This window comes from Heloderma suspectum, chromosome 5 (assembly GCF_057233095.1).
Source record: "Heloderma suspectum isolate Gila_16-S chromosome 5, 16-S_ref, whole genome shotgun sequence".
Lineage (NCBI taxonomy): Eukaryota > Metazoa > Chordata > Lepidosauria > Squamata > Helodermatidae > Heloderma > Heloderma suspectum.
In genome coordinates this window covers 233,026,374-233,043,007 of record NC_139462.1, presented here as the reverse complement: position 1 = coordinate 233,043,007, position 16,634 = coordinate 233,026,374, and the positions used below count along the sequence as shown (strand labels likewise).

General features: G+C 53.8%; 1 protein-coding gene across 1 annotated transcript in view; it reads left to right on the top strand.

Annotated features, from left to right (window-relative positions):
* Positions 1-3,269: 3,269 nt before the first annotated feature.
* Positions 3,270-16,634, top strand: part of LOC146345339 (SCO-spondin-like) — a 133,163-nt gene continuing 119,798 nt past the window's right edge. Inside the window, exons 1-11 of the mRNA XM_084859843.1 lie at positions 3,270-3,332; positions 7,291-7,440; positions 8,922-9,095; positions 10,193-10,275; positions 10,610-10,780; positions 11,623-11,823; positions 12,608-12,892; positions 13,003-13,013; positions 13,564-13,666; positions 14,589-14,747; positions 15,455-15,537. Of these exons, the coding sequence (XP_084715969.1) occupies positions 7,343-7,440; positions 8,922-9,095; positions 10,193-10,275; positions 10,610-10,780; positions 11,623-11,823; positions 12,608-12,892; positions 13,003-13,013; positions 13,564-13,666; positions 14,589-14,747; positions 15,455-15,537 (1,368 nt within the window). The 5' untranslated portion in view covers positions 3,270-3,332; positions 7,291-7,342. The remainder of the gene's footprint in view (positions 3,333-7,290; positions 7,441-8,921; positions 9,096-10,192; positions 10,276-10,609; positions 10,781-11,622; positions 11,824-12,607; positions 12,893-13,002; positions 13,014-13,563; positions 13,667-14,588; positions 14,748-15,454; positions 15,538-16,634) is intronic.

Sequence of the window (16,634 nt, the reverse complement as noted above, 5' to 3'; positions counted from 1 at the left end):
GCGTATATCCTCACAACAACCCTGTGAGGTAAGACGAGCATCAGAAGAGCCATGCTGGCTCACACGAAAGGCCTGGCCAGTTCAGGATTCTGTTCACACAGGGGACACCAGATGCCCCAATGGGACGCCTACGAGCAGGACATGAGGGCAAGAGCACCCCCCACCTCTGTTCCCCAGCAGCTGCCTGGCAAACAGAGGCAGCTGATGCTAAATCAGGAGAGAAGGCATAGCCATGAGGCATGCCTTCTCCTCCATGAGTTGTCTAATTCCCTTTAGCAGCCATCCAAGGTGGCCATTGCTACACCTCCCACTAGTGAATTCCATAGTTTAACTACGTGCTGCGTGAAGAACTACTTTTGTCTGCCCCGAATCTCCCACCACTCAGCTCCTGGATGATTCTGGGTTCTAGTAATATGAAGGAAGCAGAAAAACTTCTCCATCCACTTTCTCCACACCATGCATACTTTTGTATGCCTCTGTCATGTCCACCTCTAACTGCAGCTGCACACGGCCGACACTCCAGTCGAACTGTCCATTACAACTACAAGAGCTCTTTCCTGGTCAGTCACTGCCGGCTCAGATCCCATGAGCCACACATGAAATTAGGATCGTTGCCCCAGGGTGTGTCACTTTACATCTGCTTACATGGAGCCACATTTGCCATTTTGATGCCCATTTCCCCAGGTTGGAGAGCTCCTTCTGGAGCTCTTTGCCATCCCTTTCTGTTAACCACACCAAGTAATTTGGTGTCGTCAGCAAACATGGCCACCTCACAACTCACTCCTAACTCTAGATCATTTACAGACAAGTTGAAAAGCCTTGGTCCCAATACAGATCCCCGTGGGACCCCACTGTTTACAGCCTTCCACTGCAAGAATTTACCATTTATTCCTGCTGTCTGCTTTCTGCTCTTTAACCAGTTACCGATCCATGAGAGGACCTCTCTTCTTATTCCATGACTTCTATGTTGACTCTGGCATCTTTGGTGAGGACATTGGAAACACCACGTAAACAATGTCTACTGGATTCCCCAGTCTGCAGATTTATTGACACCCTCCACGAACTCTAAATGGTTACCAGATCCATACAGTGCATCACCTTTATTAGGCCCATTATTGGCACCAACCTGCTTTTTCTAACATGTTGCTTGATGAAGCATCATAGAATCATAGAATAGTAGGGTTGGGAGGGGCCTATAAGACCATCGAGTCCAACCCCCAGAAGAGATCTGGAGATATCAGAAGCTTGCACACTTTTTGTGATCTTCAAGTTGGCCTAATAAAGGCATTACTACATATGAATTTTGGATTTTTTCTCATGGCCAACACTGCTGTCTGTTTTTGTTTTTCTAAAAGCTAAGTGAGACAGGACTTTCCCCAGCAACCCACCAGCCATTCAGTGCCACCTTTCAACATAGTCTTTTGTCTTACTATTCAGTCGCCCAGGGAGAAGCAGCCATGGTGTGAGTTGCATCAGTGGTGGGATGTGATGAGGAAATGAGCGTGTTTCCCTTGGGTGTCATTGCATTGGGTGTTCTTCTGTAAAGTGAAGAGATAAAAGGATTTGTGGGGAGGCAGAGACAGCAATCTTCTTGTGCTTAATTATGAAAAGAAAATGCACACACCTTCCATCTGGGATCCCTAGAAACTGTAGAGACTTTCAAGCAGGACATTCTCCGCCACAGGCAATGACCTCCTCAAGTTCTCGTTCATTTCCAGGAGCCTCGCACAGGCGGACTTTGTTGTCGTTGTCCCCCAGTGAGCTTCGTGGCCGAGTGGGGACTAGAACCCGCGTCCCCCAGTCCCAGGCCAACACTCTAAGCACTACACACTGGCTCTCGTGGCTTCCTGCTGGTTCGTGGCTGGTGTCCAGCTGGGCCTCGAGGCACCATCTGATTCAGATGAGAAACAAATGACACTCAGCTTCTCATTTGTTATTCATAGAAATTAAAAATGGTGGGCTTGCCTTCTGTGAAATGGGTGTTGGGGCAGAAAATTGTGGCTTCAAAAAAGTGGTTGTGTATTTTGGAACTCAGACCCCACCTCTACCTTGTATTTAGGTTCTTGGCTGAGCTACTTTTTTTCCCCTCACCAGTTTGCCTCCTGGGAAATGACTGTTTTGTGACTGGCCGTGCCTCATGGCAGCCATTTTGTGAGAGGACCCACAATACATTCTCAAAATTCTAAATGTGCCTACTGACCCCCAAACTTGAGTTTTATTGTGTAATGCATGCTTGTTCATCGATTAATAATGCATTTGTCCTCGGTAAGGAATCAGGAACTGAATCAGGAGCTTGGAAACACAGGAACCAGTGACAGCCTCAGAGAAAAAGAAGCAAATCATGCCGTGGGGACGGGAGAGAAGCCAGAGTTCCAGTAAACCTCCCAGCTGTGCTCTGCCTAGAGTTGTAAAAAAAAACAACCCTGGACATTCTGGGAAAGCACAGGGCAATTTGTGTGGGAAGAGGAACATAGGTGTGGAGAAACTGAAATGCTTGTAGTATTTATTTCATAGAATCATAGGGTTGGGAGGGGCCTACAAGACCATCGAGTCCAACCCACTGCTCAGTGCAGGAAGCCTGATTCCCAGGCGGTCTCCATCCAAGCACTGACCAGGGCTGACCCTGCTTAAGCGTCCGAGATTTGACTGGCTACTTCCACAATAGGTCCCTTTAGTGCTGCTGAGCCGTTGCTTTTCTGCTTTCAGCTAGGAACACTGAACATAATCAATTATCCACCAGTGCTCTTCCCCATGGCCATTACGCTTCTATAATGTTTTCTCAGAAAGTAAATTCAGGAAAGGTCTCTACAATGTTAATTAGCAGTTTCCTCCTTGTAGCTTTTGCCCCTTTTATTGCTTCCTGTTCAGCATGGCCACAGTATTAATACTGAATTGCCCGATGTTATATGCACTAATTTCCAGCATGCCTGAGGTTTCATTAGGGACTCCAGCATTATCCCTGGATCTGTGTGATATGAGTTCAAGGCCCATTGCTGCCGTAGACTCACCACATAACCTAAGTCAAGTCGCTCTCTCCCAGCCTCACTCCTCCCCACAGAAACTGGGATCAAGAGTGAGCTCCCTCACGTCATGTTTGTGAAGGCTAACACAATGGAAGACTGCAAAAGCACAATGGAAAATGCACCCAGTAGAACAGCAGTGCGTGTTTCGGATCTGAACTGAGAAGCAATGGAGGAGTGTGTAACTTCGAAGGGCGGGACGCTTTGGAGGCTGAGCCCTGGGGCAGCAAGCTGCTGGGGGCTTGGAATTCTTTGGCGAGAGGATCTGGAGACCAGGAAGTGGGGATAAACCAGATCCGCCTGTGGGACGAGGTGCGTTGGAGAAACCAGCAGGTGATGTCTGAACACAAAGGGGACAGCTGGGTCAGCGGCTCAGAGGCACATCCTGGTTACGCACAAGCATCTCTGGCCCATGGAGCAGGTGGGGGGCTTCCTTCATCCCTGCCCTCCCTGCCCCAGCTTTCCAAACCAGAGATGCAAGTGGGAACAGGTGAGCTTGTGGCCATTCCAACACCTCATGTCCCTCTCCTCGTAACAGACAGCAGGACTAGTGGTTAAAGAAAGAAACGAGGCATCCCAGTTCATTGCTTCGCTTCCCTCTTGCGCCTGCTTCCATCACTAAAGGGGAAAGAGCGAGAGGTGCTGGCAAAGGGGGAGGAACCCTGGCTTTGTTGTACAGCACCTGCTTTGCAAGCAGAAGGCCCCAGGTTCAATCCCTGGCATCTCCAGATAAGGCTGGGAAACATCCCCCCGCCCACCTGCTGTTAGAAGGTACCCTGGAGAGCTGCTGTTAGATCAGGGCTGGGCAACATGTGGCCTTCCAGATGTTTTGGCCCACAACCAGAGGAGGCTGGTGCTCTGATGTCAGTGGGCCAGTGAATTGCTCCGTGTTTCAGTCAGAACCCTAAAGGAGCTATCCAAGGTGTGCAGATGGAGCATCTTGGATAGCTCCTTTAGAGTTCTGACTGAAACCCAGAGCGGATTCACTGCCCTACTGACATCAGAGCTACCAGCCTCCACTGCCTACAACATCCATCACCCCTCCCCATTGACTATGCTGGCTAAGGGTGATGGGAATTGTAGGCCAAAGCATCCGGGGGACCAGAAGTTACCCACCCCTGTGCAGGGCAATGCTGAGCTACATGGTCTGATTCCGCCTAAGGCCGCTTCCTACATTCCTAACTGGGAGCTCACGTTTTTGCAACGTACACTGTAATTCTGTAATTAATTGATCAATTAGTTACAAACAGCAATGAGTTGAGGATTGACAGCCCTGCCTTGCGGCTTGAGAAAGACATAAGTTTTGCTTTGTGTTTAGGTTGCTGAAGGCTCTGTGTGAAATGTGTTTTCTCGTTCATGTCTTGTATATACGCTCGTCCTGTTTTCAGCTCTCTGGTACAGAGATTTGACGGGGTTTAGTACCGTTTAAGCAAAGAAGGTGGTATATAAATGTTAATCATCAAATAATAATACATAAAAAGGAGAGCCCTGCTGGTTCAGAGCAAAGGCCTCTCCAGTCCAGCATCCAGTCCTTACACTGGCTAACCAGATCCCCCAACGGGGAGTCCACAAGAAGGACACAAGCACAGCAGCACTCTCCGGGTTCCCAGCTACTGGTATTCAGAGCCAGCCTGTTTCCAAAACCTGCCAAACCTATTTGGCAAAAGTGGGACAAAAGAAATGTGTCCGTACACCCTGGGAAGCGACGCCTCTCCCATACACCTTTCAGGGGCAGGGCAGACATTACTTTAAATCTGTGTCTAGCAGCTGCATCTTTTTTCATCTGTGTCTAGTTGCTGGATGGGGGATTCTGGGAGTTGTAGCCCAGCACGCCTGGAGGGCACCAGTTGTGGAAGGCTGCTCTACAGTCTGTCTTGGCCCCACAGAGGTACAAGTTGTGGTCAAAGTCTTCGTAAAGGCCAAACACTGCTAAACCCTCTTTCACATCTGGGCAGGTTCTTTCCTGGATGCAGCCTCTGAATCTTGTGTGATGGGGGGGAGGGGGGCCAGTGGGGGTTCCTTCTGAATGGGCGGAGCAACTTCACAATGCCTCATTTTCGTGGGAGGCGATTCTCCAATCCTGGGGCCCCCAGATGCTTCCAAAGCCGGGTAATCCTGCAGGGTATAAATGCCCCCATCCCAAGGAGGCAGCGGCTCCTCTCCTCAGCTCCAGACCCCTGACCCTCCTGTGCAAAGCTGGAGCACTAGCGGACCCCCATAGGTAAGCAAGGCTCTACAGAACAGGAGGGGCGCTCCGGAAGGGGAGGCTGAGTTCTCAGGATAGTTGGTGGGATAGAATGGAGTCCCATTTCTGTCCCGTTCTGAAAGGGAGGGGGCTTTTTTAAGTGGTTGTCCCATTGGGGAAAACATGTGAAGAGAGCGATCTAGCAGGATATGGCAAGTCGCTACTCCTCTTGGAGGTGGATGCCAATGTGCTGAAAATTTCGCAATAACTAGCGGCCGCATTTGGTCCAGTGGGGATGGTTGCTCTGGTCAGCTGGGCTGATAGTTTTAGGAAGTTCCACCCTCCCCCTTGCATGTAACAAATTGGGCTTGTCTTGATAGACTTGCCATACAATCCTAGGTGTGTTTAATTCAATGGGGTTTACTCCCAAGTAATTCCATAGGATTGTAGCCTCAAGCCAGTTACTTGTTTCTCTAGACCTATAGGGAACCTATAGCAGTCTGGATGTTGGACTCCAACTCCCATCATCCCTGACCACTTGACATGCTAGCTGGGCCTGATGGGACTTGGAGTCCGACCACATCTGCAGGGCCACAGATTCCGCACCCCTGCTGTGGACTCCTCCAGAGGAGGAATGTCTAAAAACAGCAACGTGGTAGGATTCAGACCTGCCAGACAGTCCTGCCTCTTCCACTATACTGATAGTGATGATTCAGTGGTGCGGAGAAAGCACTCTGTCCATGCTCAGAGAAGCTCTCTTTTTCCTGGCTAGTACTTCAAATGCTTCAGAATCTTGAGCCGTGGCTCAAGGGAAGCCCTACCCTTCGAGCTCCTTCAGCCCTCTTGCTTTCTAATTGTGTATGATTACTGTCTGCACCAGACTTCTAGCCATCACTGTTTTTGCCTATTATATAGACAAATTTCTCAGGCATCTTGAGTGGACCTGCTGTGGGGTAGGGGTGATGACCTACAAGCCCCACGCATTGGTGTCTGCAGCCCATGTTTAGTCTTTGTGTCGTTTTCAGCCACACATGGCAAATGCCACGGAGACAGAGTTTTGTACTACAGAGGCGAAAGTCCTTCATTTCAAAGAGGGCTAATTCTGCAGCACTGTCCTGCTTGCCACTTGGGGGCTCAGGCAGGAATTTCCCTGCAGCTTGGCTGGCTTGCTGGAACAAAGATGGAGTTGTTTATTCCACAGGTGCCTTTTCTGTGGTGCACCTGACCCCAGCTTACAGTTCACCAAGACTCATATTTGAGAGGCTGTGCAGAGCTACATAATATAAGAATTTTATATTTTGCAAGCACATGAAATGCATCAGTTGCATGTGGTCTCCTCCTAACTGGTTTCTGCAATGGGTACTTTCTGACTGACATTTCTGGTATGATGGGCCTATGAGTCTGAGTGGGACTTTCAGGCTGCTTGAGCTTCAGATGTGCATCAGTGCTAGAACGGAAACGAATTTTGACAAGAATTTGACATTTGTCCAAATGGCATTCAGATTTTGAATGTGAAGTTTCAAAGTTGAAACTTGAGCACTGAATGTGGAATTTTACCTCCCTTAAGAAAAAATCTAGTGATTTTTTTTTAATGGGCTTGAAACCTTTGATTTTGGGATGTGTCAATTGTGAATTCTTGTAAATTGCCAGCGGTCAAATATTGTCATATACCACATTTCACTGAATATCATGTATTAAATGCAAAGACCACTGCATGCTGACTATCAGATACTGGAATCAAATATAATTGGATGCCAGTCACCAGTATAAAATATTCAGAGATGATGATCCATGGCTCACATCAAAATTTGCAGAGGAACATTTCTCTGGGAATAAATTCATTTCTGCTCCATTTGTGCGCTGCAGGCCGGTAGGATCGGAGCTGGGATCCTTGGGTCACCCTAGTGTTTGAAGTGGGTTTCGGCACCTGGTTCATCTTTGCCAAATCAATATACGTACTTTGACCATTCTTCTTCCCTTTGGTCATACCAGAGTTGCTCCTTCTTCTGGCGTGGCTTGAGTGGGAGCTCTGAGTTTGCTCGGTCCCTTCCGATCTGCACCCTTCTGAACTCTCCCCTTCTCCAGGGTCAGGCTGGGGCTGCCGAAGCTCAGCTGGTGGAGGGATCTCTTGGATGAGATGTGGAAGGCAGAACGCCCAGGAGGGCCTCGACCCAGGAAGTTGCTGGGCATCCTGGCATGGGTCTTTCTCTGGGAGGCGTTGGCGCTGGATAATGGGTAAGGAAGGGATGCACATCCCACAATCTCTATGAATATGTAGCCAGGCAGGGGCTGGGACAGGAACTGGCTGTTTAGTAGACCCTAGACCATCATTTCTTCTCCTCCCTTTCTTCCGAGCTGGGCCAAATAAATGGCTTTATTGTTTATTTTCCTGTCTGTCTGTCTGTCTGTCTGTCTGTCTGTCTATCATCTGTATATCTATCTGTATATCTAATTTATTTATTTTGAAATTGTCATTCTTCATTCAAAACTTTAAGGGTGGTGTACAATAAAATAATAACACAATAAAATAGTAATAGGGGAGGGGTCATGGCTCAATGGTAGAGCCCTTGCTTTGCATGCAGAAAGGTGCAGGTTCAATCCCTGGCATTTCCAGGTAGGGCTAGGAAAGAATCCTGCCTGAAACCATGGAGATCTGCTGCTGCCAGTCTGTGTTGACAGTACTGGGCTAGATGGACTCAGTAACAATTATACATCAGCCTTCCCCAACCTGGTGCCCTCCAGATATTGGACTACAACTGCCATCATTCCCAGTTAGCATGGCCATGGAGGACACGAGGCTGGGAAGGCTAGTGTAAATACACAAAATGCTACACAAGCATTTCGAATAGGAGAGACAAGTGTATTTACATAAGTCCTTGTTGTATTTCCAAAACACACAGTACTCACCCACACACTAACCCAGAGGCAGGGGCAGTGTCAAGGGTGGGCATGGTTGGGCAGCTGCCAAGGGCCCTCACGCCAGCCGGGGCCCACCGACAAATGCCCCCTGGAGTTGCTCCCCCTCACCATTGCAACTGCTCGTTCACCTGCCTCTTGCCCTGGCCCAGGCGACAGAGGTGGCGAAAGGAGCAGGAGATGCCTCGGCCTCCTTGCTCCCTGGCTGGAGCAATGAGGAGGGACAGGAGGAGCAAGAGCCATGGCAGTGGGAAGGTGAGACTCGCCGAGGGAGGGGCCCGTGGTGGGTGTCTTGCCCTCCAGAGCCTGGAGCTGGCGCTGCTCGGGGGCAGTCGGCCTCTGATTGGCAGACGCTCACGGCAAGGGAGAGGCGATGGCTGTCGCTGCCCCTTCCTGCTGGGGAGCCCCCGTGGGCGCCTGGCTGGCTGGCTGGCTGCTCTTGGAGACAGAATAATGGACAAGATGGACCTTGGTCCGGCCAGTCCTTGTCCGGTGCTGGATTCCACGGTGGGAAGGAGAAGCTGGTCTATGTGCTGGAGCAGAACAACCCCAGGAGGGCTTGCAGATAGAGGGCTCTGAGTGCTACCAAGGAGAAGACCCCATGCAGCTCTTCCATCTTTTCCCCCTCCATAACGGATTTTCTGCAGTAAGAAAAAAGAGATGGGAAGAGAGGTGGGAAGGGTTGCAAATGGAAGACAATGACGTCTGGATCCCCTGTAAAATGCTGCGTTGGAGGCAGGGTGACTGCAGGACAGAAGCCTTGTCTGATGACTCGGGGGCTGCCGTTTTGCCTCCTGCAGGCGGTGGTGCGAGAGGCTGGTGCAGGTGACGGAAGAGAAAGTGGTGACCCCGCGGCGGGAGGAGGCGGTGCCTTGCTCCGACGTCTACCAGTACAACATGGCGGGCTGGCTCCTTGACCAGGACAGGATGCGCCAGGCCTATGGCAGAGCAGAGGGCATGTGCTATGTCTACAAGTGAGTGGGGCAACCCAGACTGGGGAGGGGAGAAGAGAGAAGGTGCCCGGAGGATGCCTAAGGGTAGGAGAAGCAGGGAGGGGTGGCATGTCTGGTGCCAGAGGGTGGGCCACCATTTTGTTCTGGAGATAGCCTTGCAGGCGAAATACCCCTCTTCCTCCCGGGCAGAGGTGCCCACTTCAGGACGGAGAAGCAGCAGGTGAGTCAGGGCCACACGGATGGTCTTTGCCCAGGCACTAACCAAAAATCTGGATCCAGGCAAGCAGCGTTTTTGTTTTTACTCCATACGCGGTGACATCTGCGGGTACTGCAAATGTTTTGCAGACATCCGGAGGTGGCGGGTGGGAACCCACCATGGAACTGGGTGTGTACCCAGAAAGAGAAATTATATTGTACTCCTTTAAGAGAAAATCTTAAAGGAGACAGACAGATTCAGATACCTGCATGCATTCAGATTCTATTCCTGCCTTTATATGGAAAACAAAATATGAGCATGTTTCGTGCTGCCACGTGTGGGGACATGGATAAGGAGATGAATTCAATATTCTTACACTCTAATCTGAGTCCCTCCTGTTTAGCTTGGTGGGGAAATGGACACAAGCGGTCCCAGCAAGGTTTGTTGTGCAGGACATAAAACCTGAGCAGCGACCTCACAGGTTTAGCAAAGTTCACCTAGCAAAGAACTGTTTTTTCTGTTGCACGCATTCATCACCGCTATTTTGCAAGTTCAGCTTCAATAGCTGCCCACAGCCGCCTACAGCCATACCACCCTGAAAGCACCTGGTCCTGTTTGATCCTGGAAGTTAAGCAGGATCAGGCCTGGTTAGTACTTGGATGGGAGGCAGCCAGCAGTGTTGCTGGGAACATGAGCAGGAGGTGCCAATGTGCCCTTGTACTGCTTTTGGGCTTCACATTGGGGCGTCCAGTTGGCCCCTGTGTGAACAGAATGCTGGACGCGATGGGCCCTTTCGGTCTGGTCCAGCAGGGCTTTAATTTTGTGCTTATAACTACTGGCGTTTATTTGGATAGCTTATGTGCACCATGAAGCCTTCTTCCTCAGAGAGAGGTCAACGCCTTGGCCTTTCTGTCTCCCGCAGGCCCGAAGACACCAGGCCTGTCGTGGGGAACCGCACTGTGCGCGCTTGCTGTGAGGGCTGGAGCGGGCCCCACTGCTCTGAGGGTGAGGGACGGGCCGAGGACAGTGGATGGGGATGCCAAGCGAACATGGGCTTCCTTCTTGCTCCCCTCTCCTTCTCTTTTCACCACCACCGGCATATTTTGGGACCAGATATTTCCCCCCGCTTTTTGTTTCTTTTATCCTTTCCCACCTGCCCACAGTTTTGCTGTATTTCCAAAGTCTCCCTGTATACACCCCTGCTCAGTCCCTTGGTCCACCAACGCAGGGGACTCCCCCATTTGATTAATTGGGGGTGGGTGACATGGATATATGACAGCATGGCCATTGGCCAACTCCGACTCTGGGACTCTGTCTCCTTTCCCCCTGCCGCTTCCAGGAGGAGGGTCGATGGGCCGCTGCTTTGCCAGCCAGCAGTGCCAGGACGTCCCGGGGCTGCAGAACTTGTCTCTGCTCAGCATGGAGGTGTGCTGCAGCCGCCCGTGGGGGCACAGCTGGCAGAACACCTCCTCCAAGCTCTGCTTCAGCTGCTCCTCCCGGCTCCTGAAAGGTGGGTGGCCTCAGGCCGCCTTCTGCGTCTCCTGGGTTTGTTCTTTGGCACCATCCAGCCCTCTGCAAGTACAGAACTGGGGAGAGAGAAATAATAGCCGATGCAGCTAAACTGGCATAAGAAAACCAATGTACAAGTTTGTGGTGTATATCGGGGTGTGCAACTCGCAAGCCGTGTACAGCCGACCAAGGGTGCCTGGCCGCCACCAACACCACTGTGCGCCCCTCCCCACCAGTTTCCCACCATCAATGCCACTCTCCACTCCCTCCCCAGAGATCCTCATGCAGATGGTTCTTTTATCGCTGCTCCTACCAGCGAGGAGAGGGCCATCTGCATCAGGATTGCTGGGACGCGCGTGTGCGTGCATATGCGTGCGCGTGGCCCCCGACCCCTGAGCCAGCGTCCCGTCAGGCTCTTGGGGACAAAAGGGCTGTGCACCCCTGCTGTGGATCTTTGGGCCAAAGAGCAAGAACAGTAAGGAGATGGCAGCTGGCTTCCAGAGCGCAAGGAGGAGAACCTCCTTCCTGGCCCCAGGAGGCCTGGACAGGCTCCCGCTCTTTGCGGGCCCTTGGGCAAGGCACCCTCCATGGGCCCCCTCCCTCCATGCTGCTCCTTCTCACCAGCCCTGTCGCTGCTGCTCTGGCGCCCCCTCCTCCTTCCCGTCATCCCCCCCCCCCACGTGCTTGATGGGCTGGGAGCCAGGAGGCATCTAGCACTCCTCCTCCTTGTCTGGGCCAGAGCGAGAGGTGGGGGAACGAGCAGGGTGCGGTCGGGAAGAGGAGGAGGAGCAGCCAGCCCAGGGGCTCTTGCCCGTGGGCCCCTGCTGGGGTGTGGGCCCCCAGCGGGTGCCCAGCCCGCCTACTCTCAGTGCTGGCCCTGCAAGAAGCCCAAGGCAGCCAGTGGAATCCCACGGCAGACACCGCACGCTCGTTGCGTGTTCAGGTCGGGTCGCTCCGGGGGCCTCATGCTCTTGCCCTGTGTGCGAGCACTAAAAGGCCACCGGCTGCGCAGTGTTGGAAACAGAGCGCTGGGCTGGAAGGACAGTTGGTGTGATCCAGCAGGACTGTTCTTATGCCTCGACAGGGTTTGCTGGAGAACAAATCAGGGCACCTTGCAAACCAGGCATAGGCCCAGCTGGCACCGTTCACTTTGGCTGTAGGGTTTCCCAGCTGTTCGGGAGTGGGGTGTTGTGGGAAAACGGGCCGGCCTCCTGTTGTGCTTTTCACTTCCACTCAATGTGCAGAAAGTAGCAGGTGGAGCTTTTCAGGGCTCAGGGAGAAACAGGATCGCCCGCTCCTGCCTGCGGATCCAGCCGCTGCTCGAGGCACAGCTTCTGCAGCTGCTTGAAAAGTTGGCAACCCTCTTTGTTTGCTACGTTGCCCATAGATCAGTCCCCCCCAGCCAGGTGTCCACTGGATGTGGGAGTGTTTGTCTGCCATAGATGGGCTGCAGCAGCAGCTTTAGTCTAGTCTAGTCTAGTCTCCACATGCCAGCCTTTCCCAACCTGGTGCCCACCCCATGTGCAAACCCCATCATCCCCAGCCAGCAAAGGCAGGCTATGTTGTACCTGGGCACAGTGAACTAACTGTTCGCTGCTCCTTAAGAACAGCCCAGCCCAGCCCAGCCCTCAGACTCCCTCTTTTCCTTTGGCTTAAGAGGCATCCCACTGCAGGCCTGTGTTAAGCGCCCTGCCAGAGAGCGGGATATATAACCTATGCAGAATGCACCTCTGCAGTTCCCGCCTGTGGGGAGGCTGAACGCCACAGTTGAGCTTCCGCAGACCAGGGTTCATAGGCCAGTGCTCAGCTCCTGCAACCTCCCGCTCAGGCCAGGATCCTGACGCCAGATGCTCCTGTCAGAAGGGCGCTCTCTACTCACCCGGCCTCCTCCTTCCCCCAGATGACCTGCCTTCGCCTTTCTTGCTCCGGCCGCCAGCCCCCACCGTGCTGCTGGTCCGCTCGGGGCATCGCCGGGGCCCCTTTGCCACCTGCATGACCTGGGCCGGCCTCCACTACCGCAGCTTCGACGGCAAACACTTCCGCTTCCACGGGAGCTGCGTCTACGCCCTGGCTGCTGCCTCAGACGGCACCTGGGCCGTCTACATCTCCTCAGGCAGCGGGGGCTGCACACCCGGCCGCTGCCACAGGGTAAGAGACGTCAGATCAGCGCACTGGAAGGGGCGGGGCGGGCGGATCTCCTGGGTCTCTGCCCAACCCCTGGAGGCAGCCCAACAGCTGACATCCTGCAGGGAGGCTGCCAGGAAGACAGCCAGGGCTTGCTCCTGTCTGGTGAGGCCATGACGCAGGAGAGGGTGCTGCAGAGCATGTGCAGAGTGCCTCTCCCCATCACTTCACCCCTGAGTAAATACCGTCTGGGATGAAAGGTTAGGAAGGGTGCTCCTTTGGCTCCTTCCTCAACTGCCGCCCGCAGCAGCCGTGCAGCAGGCTGAGCTGCGGGAGAGCAGGGCCGTTCCGGCAGACCGGCTAAAAGGATTTTGTCCCCCTCTTCCCTCCCCCTCCCCTTTTCCTTGCCTGTTGGGTCTTCCCGGATTGTGAGCCTGAGGGCAGGGGACCATCTTGTGCAATTGACTGTACGTGCACTGCTGGGGGAGCCATTTTGGCGGAGGAGAGGCATAGAAATACCTCAGATGAAGAAATGGCGAATTGGCCGCTTTGTGACGGAGCGCTTGGGCCCTGGCTGCCTGAGCCATGAACGGCCCCCCAAGACAGGCAGCGGCAGCAGCAGGAGGGGCGCACGCTCACGGCACCTTCTTCTCCTGGCAGGCCCTCCGCATGCTGTTTGGCCTCGACCTGGTCGTGGCTCAGGGACGGAACATCTCGGTGAACGGCGCTGCCGTGCCAGAGGGGGAGCCGCGCTTGCAAAAAGGTGGGGGAGCGAAGGGGGTGGCCCTCTTCTTCCAGCCACATCCCCAGTGACTTGCAAGGGGCAACCCCCCGAAGAGGGAGACATCTGGCAGCCCTACCCGAGGAGGCTCTTTCCAGGGAGCGGGCCCAAGGTCTCCCGGAGCCCTGAGCAGGTCAGGCGCAGGGATCTGGGGGGTGTCTCCCAGGATGCTCCAGGGGCTGCTGTGCCCTGCCCAAGAGGGGTGCCCCAGCCAGGGTACTCCGTACTGTTGCAGGGGATCCTGGGACCACATCTTGGCTTTGAGGCCTCTAAAAATCGTGGCACACCCCAAGCGGCCACTTGGGAGGGAGCCACATGGCGGGAGGTCAGCGCGGGGTGCCCACTCTCATCTCTCCTTCCTAACGTGATGGGGGTGGGGGACATCTGGAGAAGAGATTCAAGGAGAGGGAGGAGGTACTCGGCCCTGCCAGTTCCCCTTTGCAATTGCTCCCCAACCCCCGTTCCACCAGTTATTTCCTCCAACTGAGCTCCCAAAGGGGACATCAGCCAGGCTATGGGGCAGGGACGCCCTTGGGGGGCATTTGCAGTGGGGCTGCAGCAAGTGCAAGAGGAGTTGGGCCACCCGAACTTCGACCCTGACCACGGATTCTTCCCTGCGAGGTCCTTTTGCACCCGCTATCCTCCAGTCGCTGAGCAAAAGTTGGAGCAGAGGTGTGGGCCAAAGCGACATCTCACTTGGCCCTCGGTCAGGCCCAAGAGCCCAGGGCGGCTTCCCCAGTGGGTGTTCCGTGTGGGACGGCTGCACCTCGCACAGTCTGGTTTTGTGGGCTCCGCACAGTGGGCGCGTCCGGACAGGCGGCTCCTGGCGCTACGAATCAAACGGTGCTGTGTAGCTGTTCTGACTCGTCCTTCCAAATGGGTCCCTTCTGCTGTGCTTCTCTAGGGATCAGCATTTGGTGGCTGGGCGACTTCCTCTTCGTGGAGAGCGGCCTGGGCGTTCGGGTCAAGTTTGATGGGCAAGACACCGCCTACATTACAGTCGGGGCTGATCTGAGGGGAGCCACCCGAGGGTTGTGTGGGGTCTACAACGACGATCCTGCAGGTCAGCAGCCCGGAAGCTGACTCACCCCTGCCCCTCATCCGCAGAGCGAGGGTGGGAAGGAGGGAGCCGGTCAGGGCCCCTTTGCGGGGAATCCCCACCGGAGGCCCTGTCACCTTACTCTGCCAGGGGACATGCGACACCTCACACTTCTGCCATACTTGCCAACGTTAGACAGGGGGAACTGTTTTGTATGAAGTGGGGGGTGTCGATGGAAGGCGGCGAGCAAACTGGGTCCATGAATTCTGGTCAGGCTCTAATAAGAGCAAGATCTTAAAGCAGGGTGAGGAAACTTCGGCCTGTCGGCCTGATATGAGGTATCAAGGATTTTCCCCTCCTGTTTCCCCCTAAAAAGCTTCCATTGTCACCAAGTCTAATTACCCGGGGGGGGGGGGGGATGTCAGCATTTCGGAGGTCACTACCAGGGAGGGAAGAACTAACTCTGCCATCCCCAACCCTGCTAACCTCTCCCCCACCTGAAAAATCATGCTTCCCCCACTGCATTTAGGCTTTCAAAGGGCCTCCGTTGGCCAAATTATCCTCGGACATCTTCTCGTGCCCTCTTTGTGGTTTGCCTGTCTGTACTGGCTGTGACGGAAAGGACATTCCAGCGCCCTCCTCTCTCACATCTGCAGGGGCGTGGGGTGGCATTTTCCTTCTCTGCTGGAATTCTTCCCCACCCGCGGTGCCTGTTCTTTATATGCCCACAGATGACTTCCTCCGCGTGGGAGGGGACGTGGCTGCGTTGGCAGCTAGCTTTGGCAATTCATGGCGCATCCCAGATTCCGGGTCGGTAGGTGTGGGGCAAGCGTTGGGGGGCGTCTCTTGCTGCATGCATGCACGCTTCCTCAGTGGCCCTCAGCACTGTCAGCTGGCACCAGGTGGGGGAAGGACTCGCACAGTGGGCTGCGTGCTTGGGGAAAGGAGCGCTGGCAGGGGGTTCCCAGCCTTTCTGGACCCGAGGGCACATTTGGGAATTGAGAAACTGCAGTGGGCATCACCACAAAATGGCTCCATGGGGGATGTGGCTAGTCACATAATGGCTACTGTGAGGGTCTGGCTAGTTAAGAGGTCATGGGGGGAGAGAAAAAGCAAGGCTGGGAGGAAGGGAGAAATGGAAAGTGTTGTTTCCTGATCTGCCCAATATTTTTCTGTCAACACAGACTTTTCACCTTTGCACACTCTTTCTCTCCCCAGCCCCAGCCTCTCTATTTCTCTTCCCCAACACCTTTCCTCACTATTTATCTCCCTTCCCTGTCCCTAGCCTTTTCCTTTCTCTCCCTTCCTCACTCCTAGCCTTGCTCTTTCTCTTCCACTTCACCTTGCTGTTTCTCCCACCTCCTGGCCTCTAGCCTCGCTCTTTCTCTCCCCTCTGTCTCTTGCTTTCTCTTTCTGCCAACTGAACAACTGATCAGCAGCAGGTTCTAGAGCAGGAAGGAGAACCTATTACCCTAATGTTTTCCCATTTTTTATTAATTAATTTTTCAATATTTATTTACCGAAGGGGCAGGGAATAAAGAGCTTTGGAGGTGCCAGTGGAGGTGCCCACGGGCACCACATTAAGGACCCCGGAGCACTGGACTCTGTATCCTAGCCCAGCCAAACTGAACAAGGCTGCGAGAGACAGGAGAAGGTCTTGCGGGGCTCGGGTGAGGCTTGGCTGTGCAAGCGGTTGGCAGCGGTGGTTCTGGGGGTGCCAATGCAACAGTGCCCAGTTGGAGAGGTGCACCTCTGGATTTCTTTCCGGTTGTGTCCTAGGGTGCTGTAAGGCAACCGCTTGCCCTGATCTCTCACCTGGTCCACAGTCATCTTTAGTCCTCAGGGTAGCATGTCCTGACCAGGGCAGGCAGCTCTTCGGGGCTTTTAACAAAGGAGCAAAATCAGGAGCTC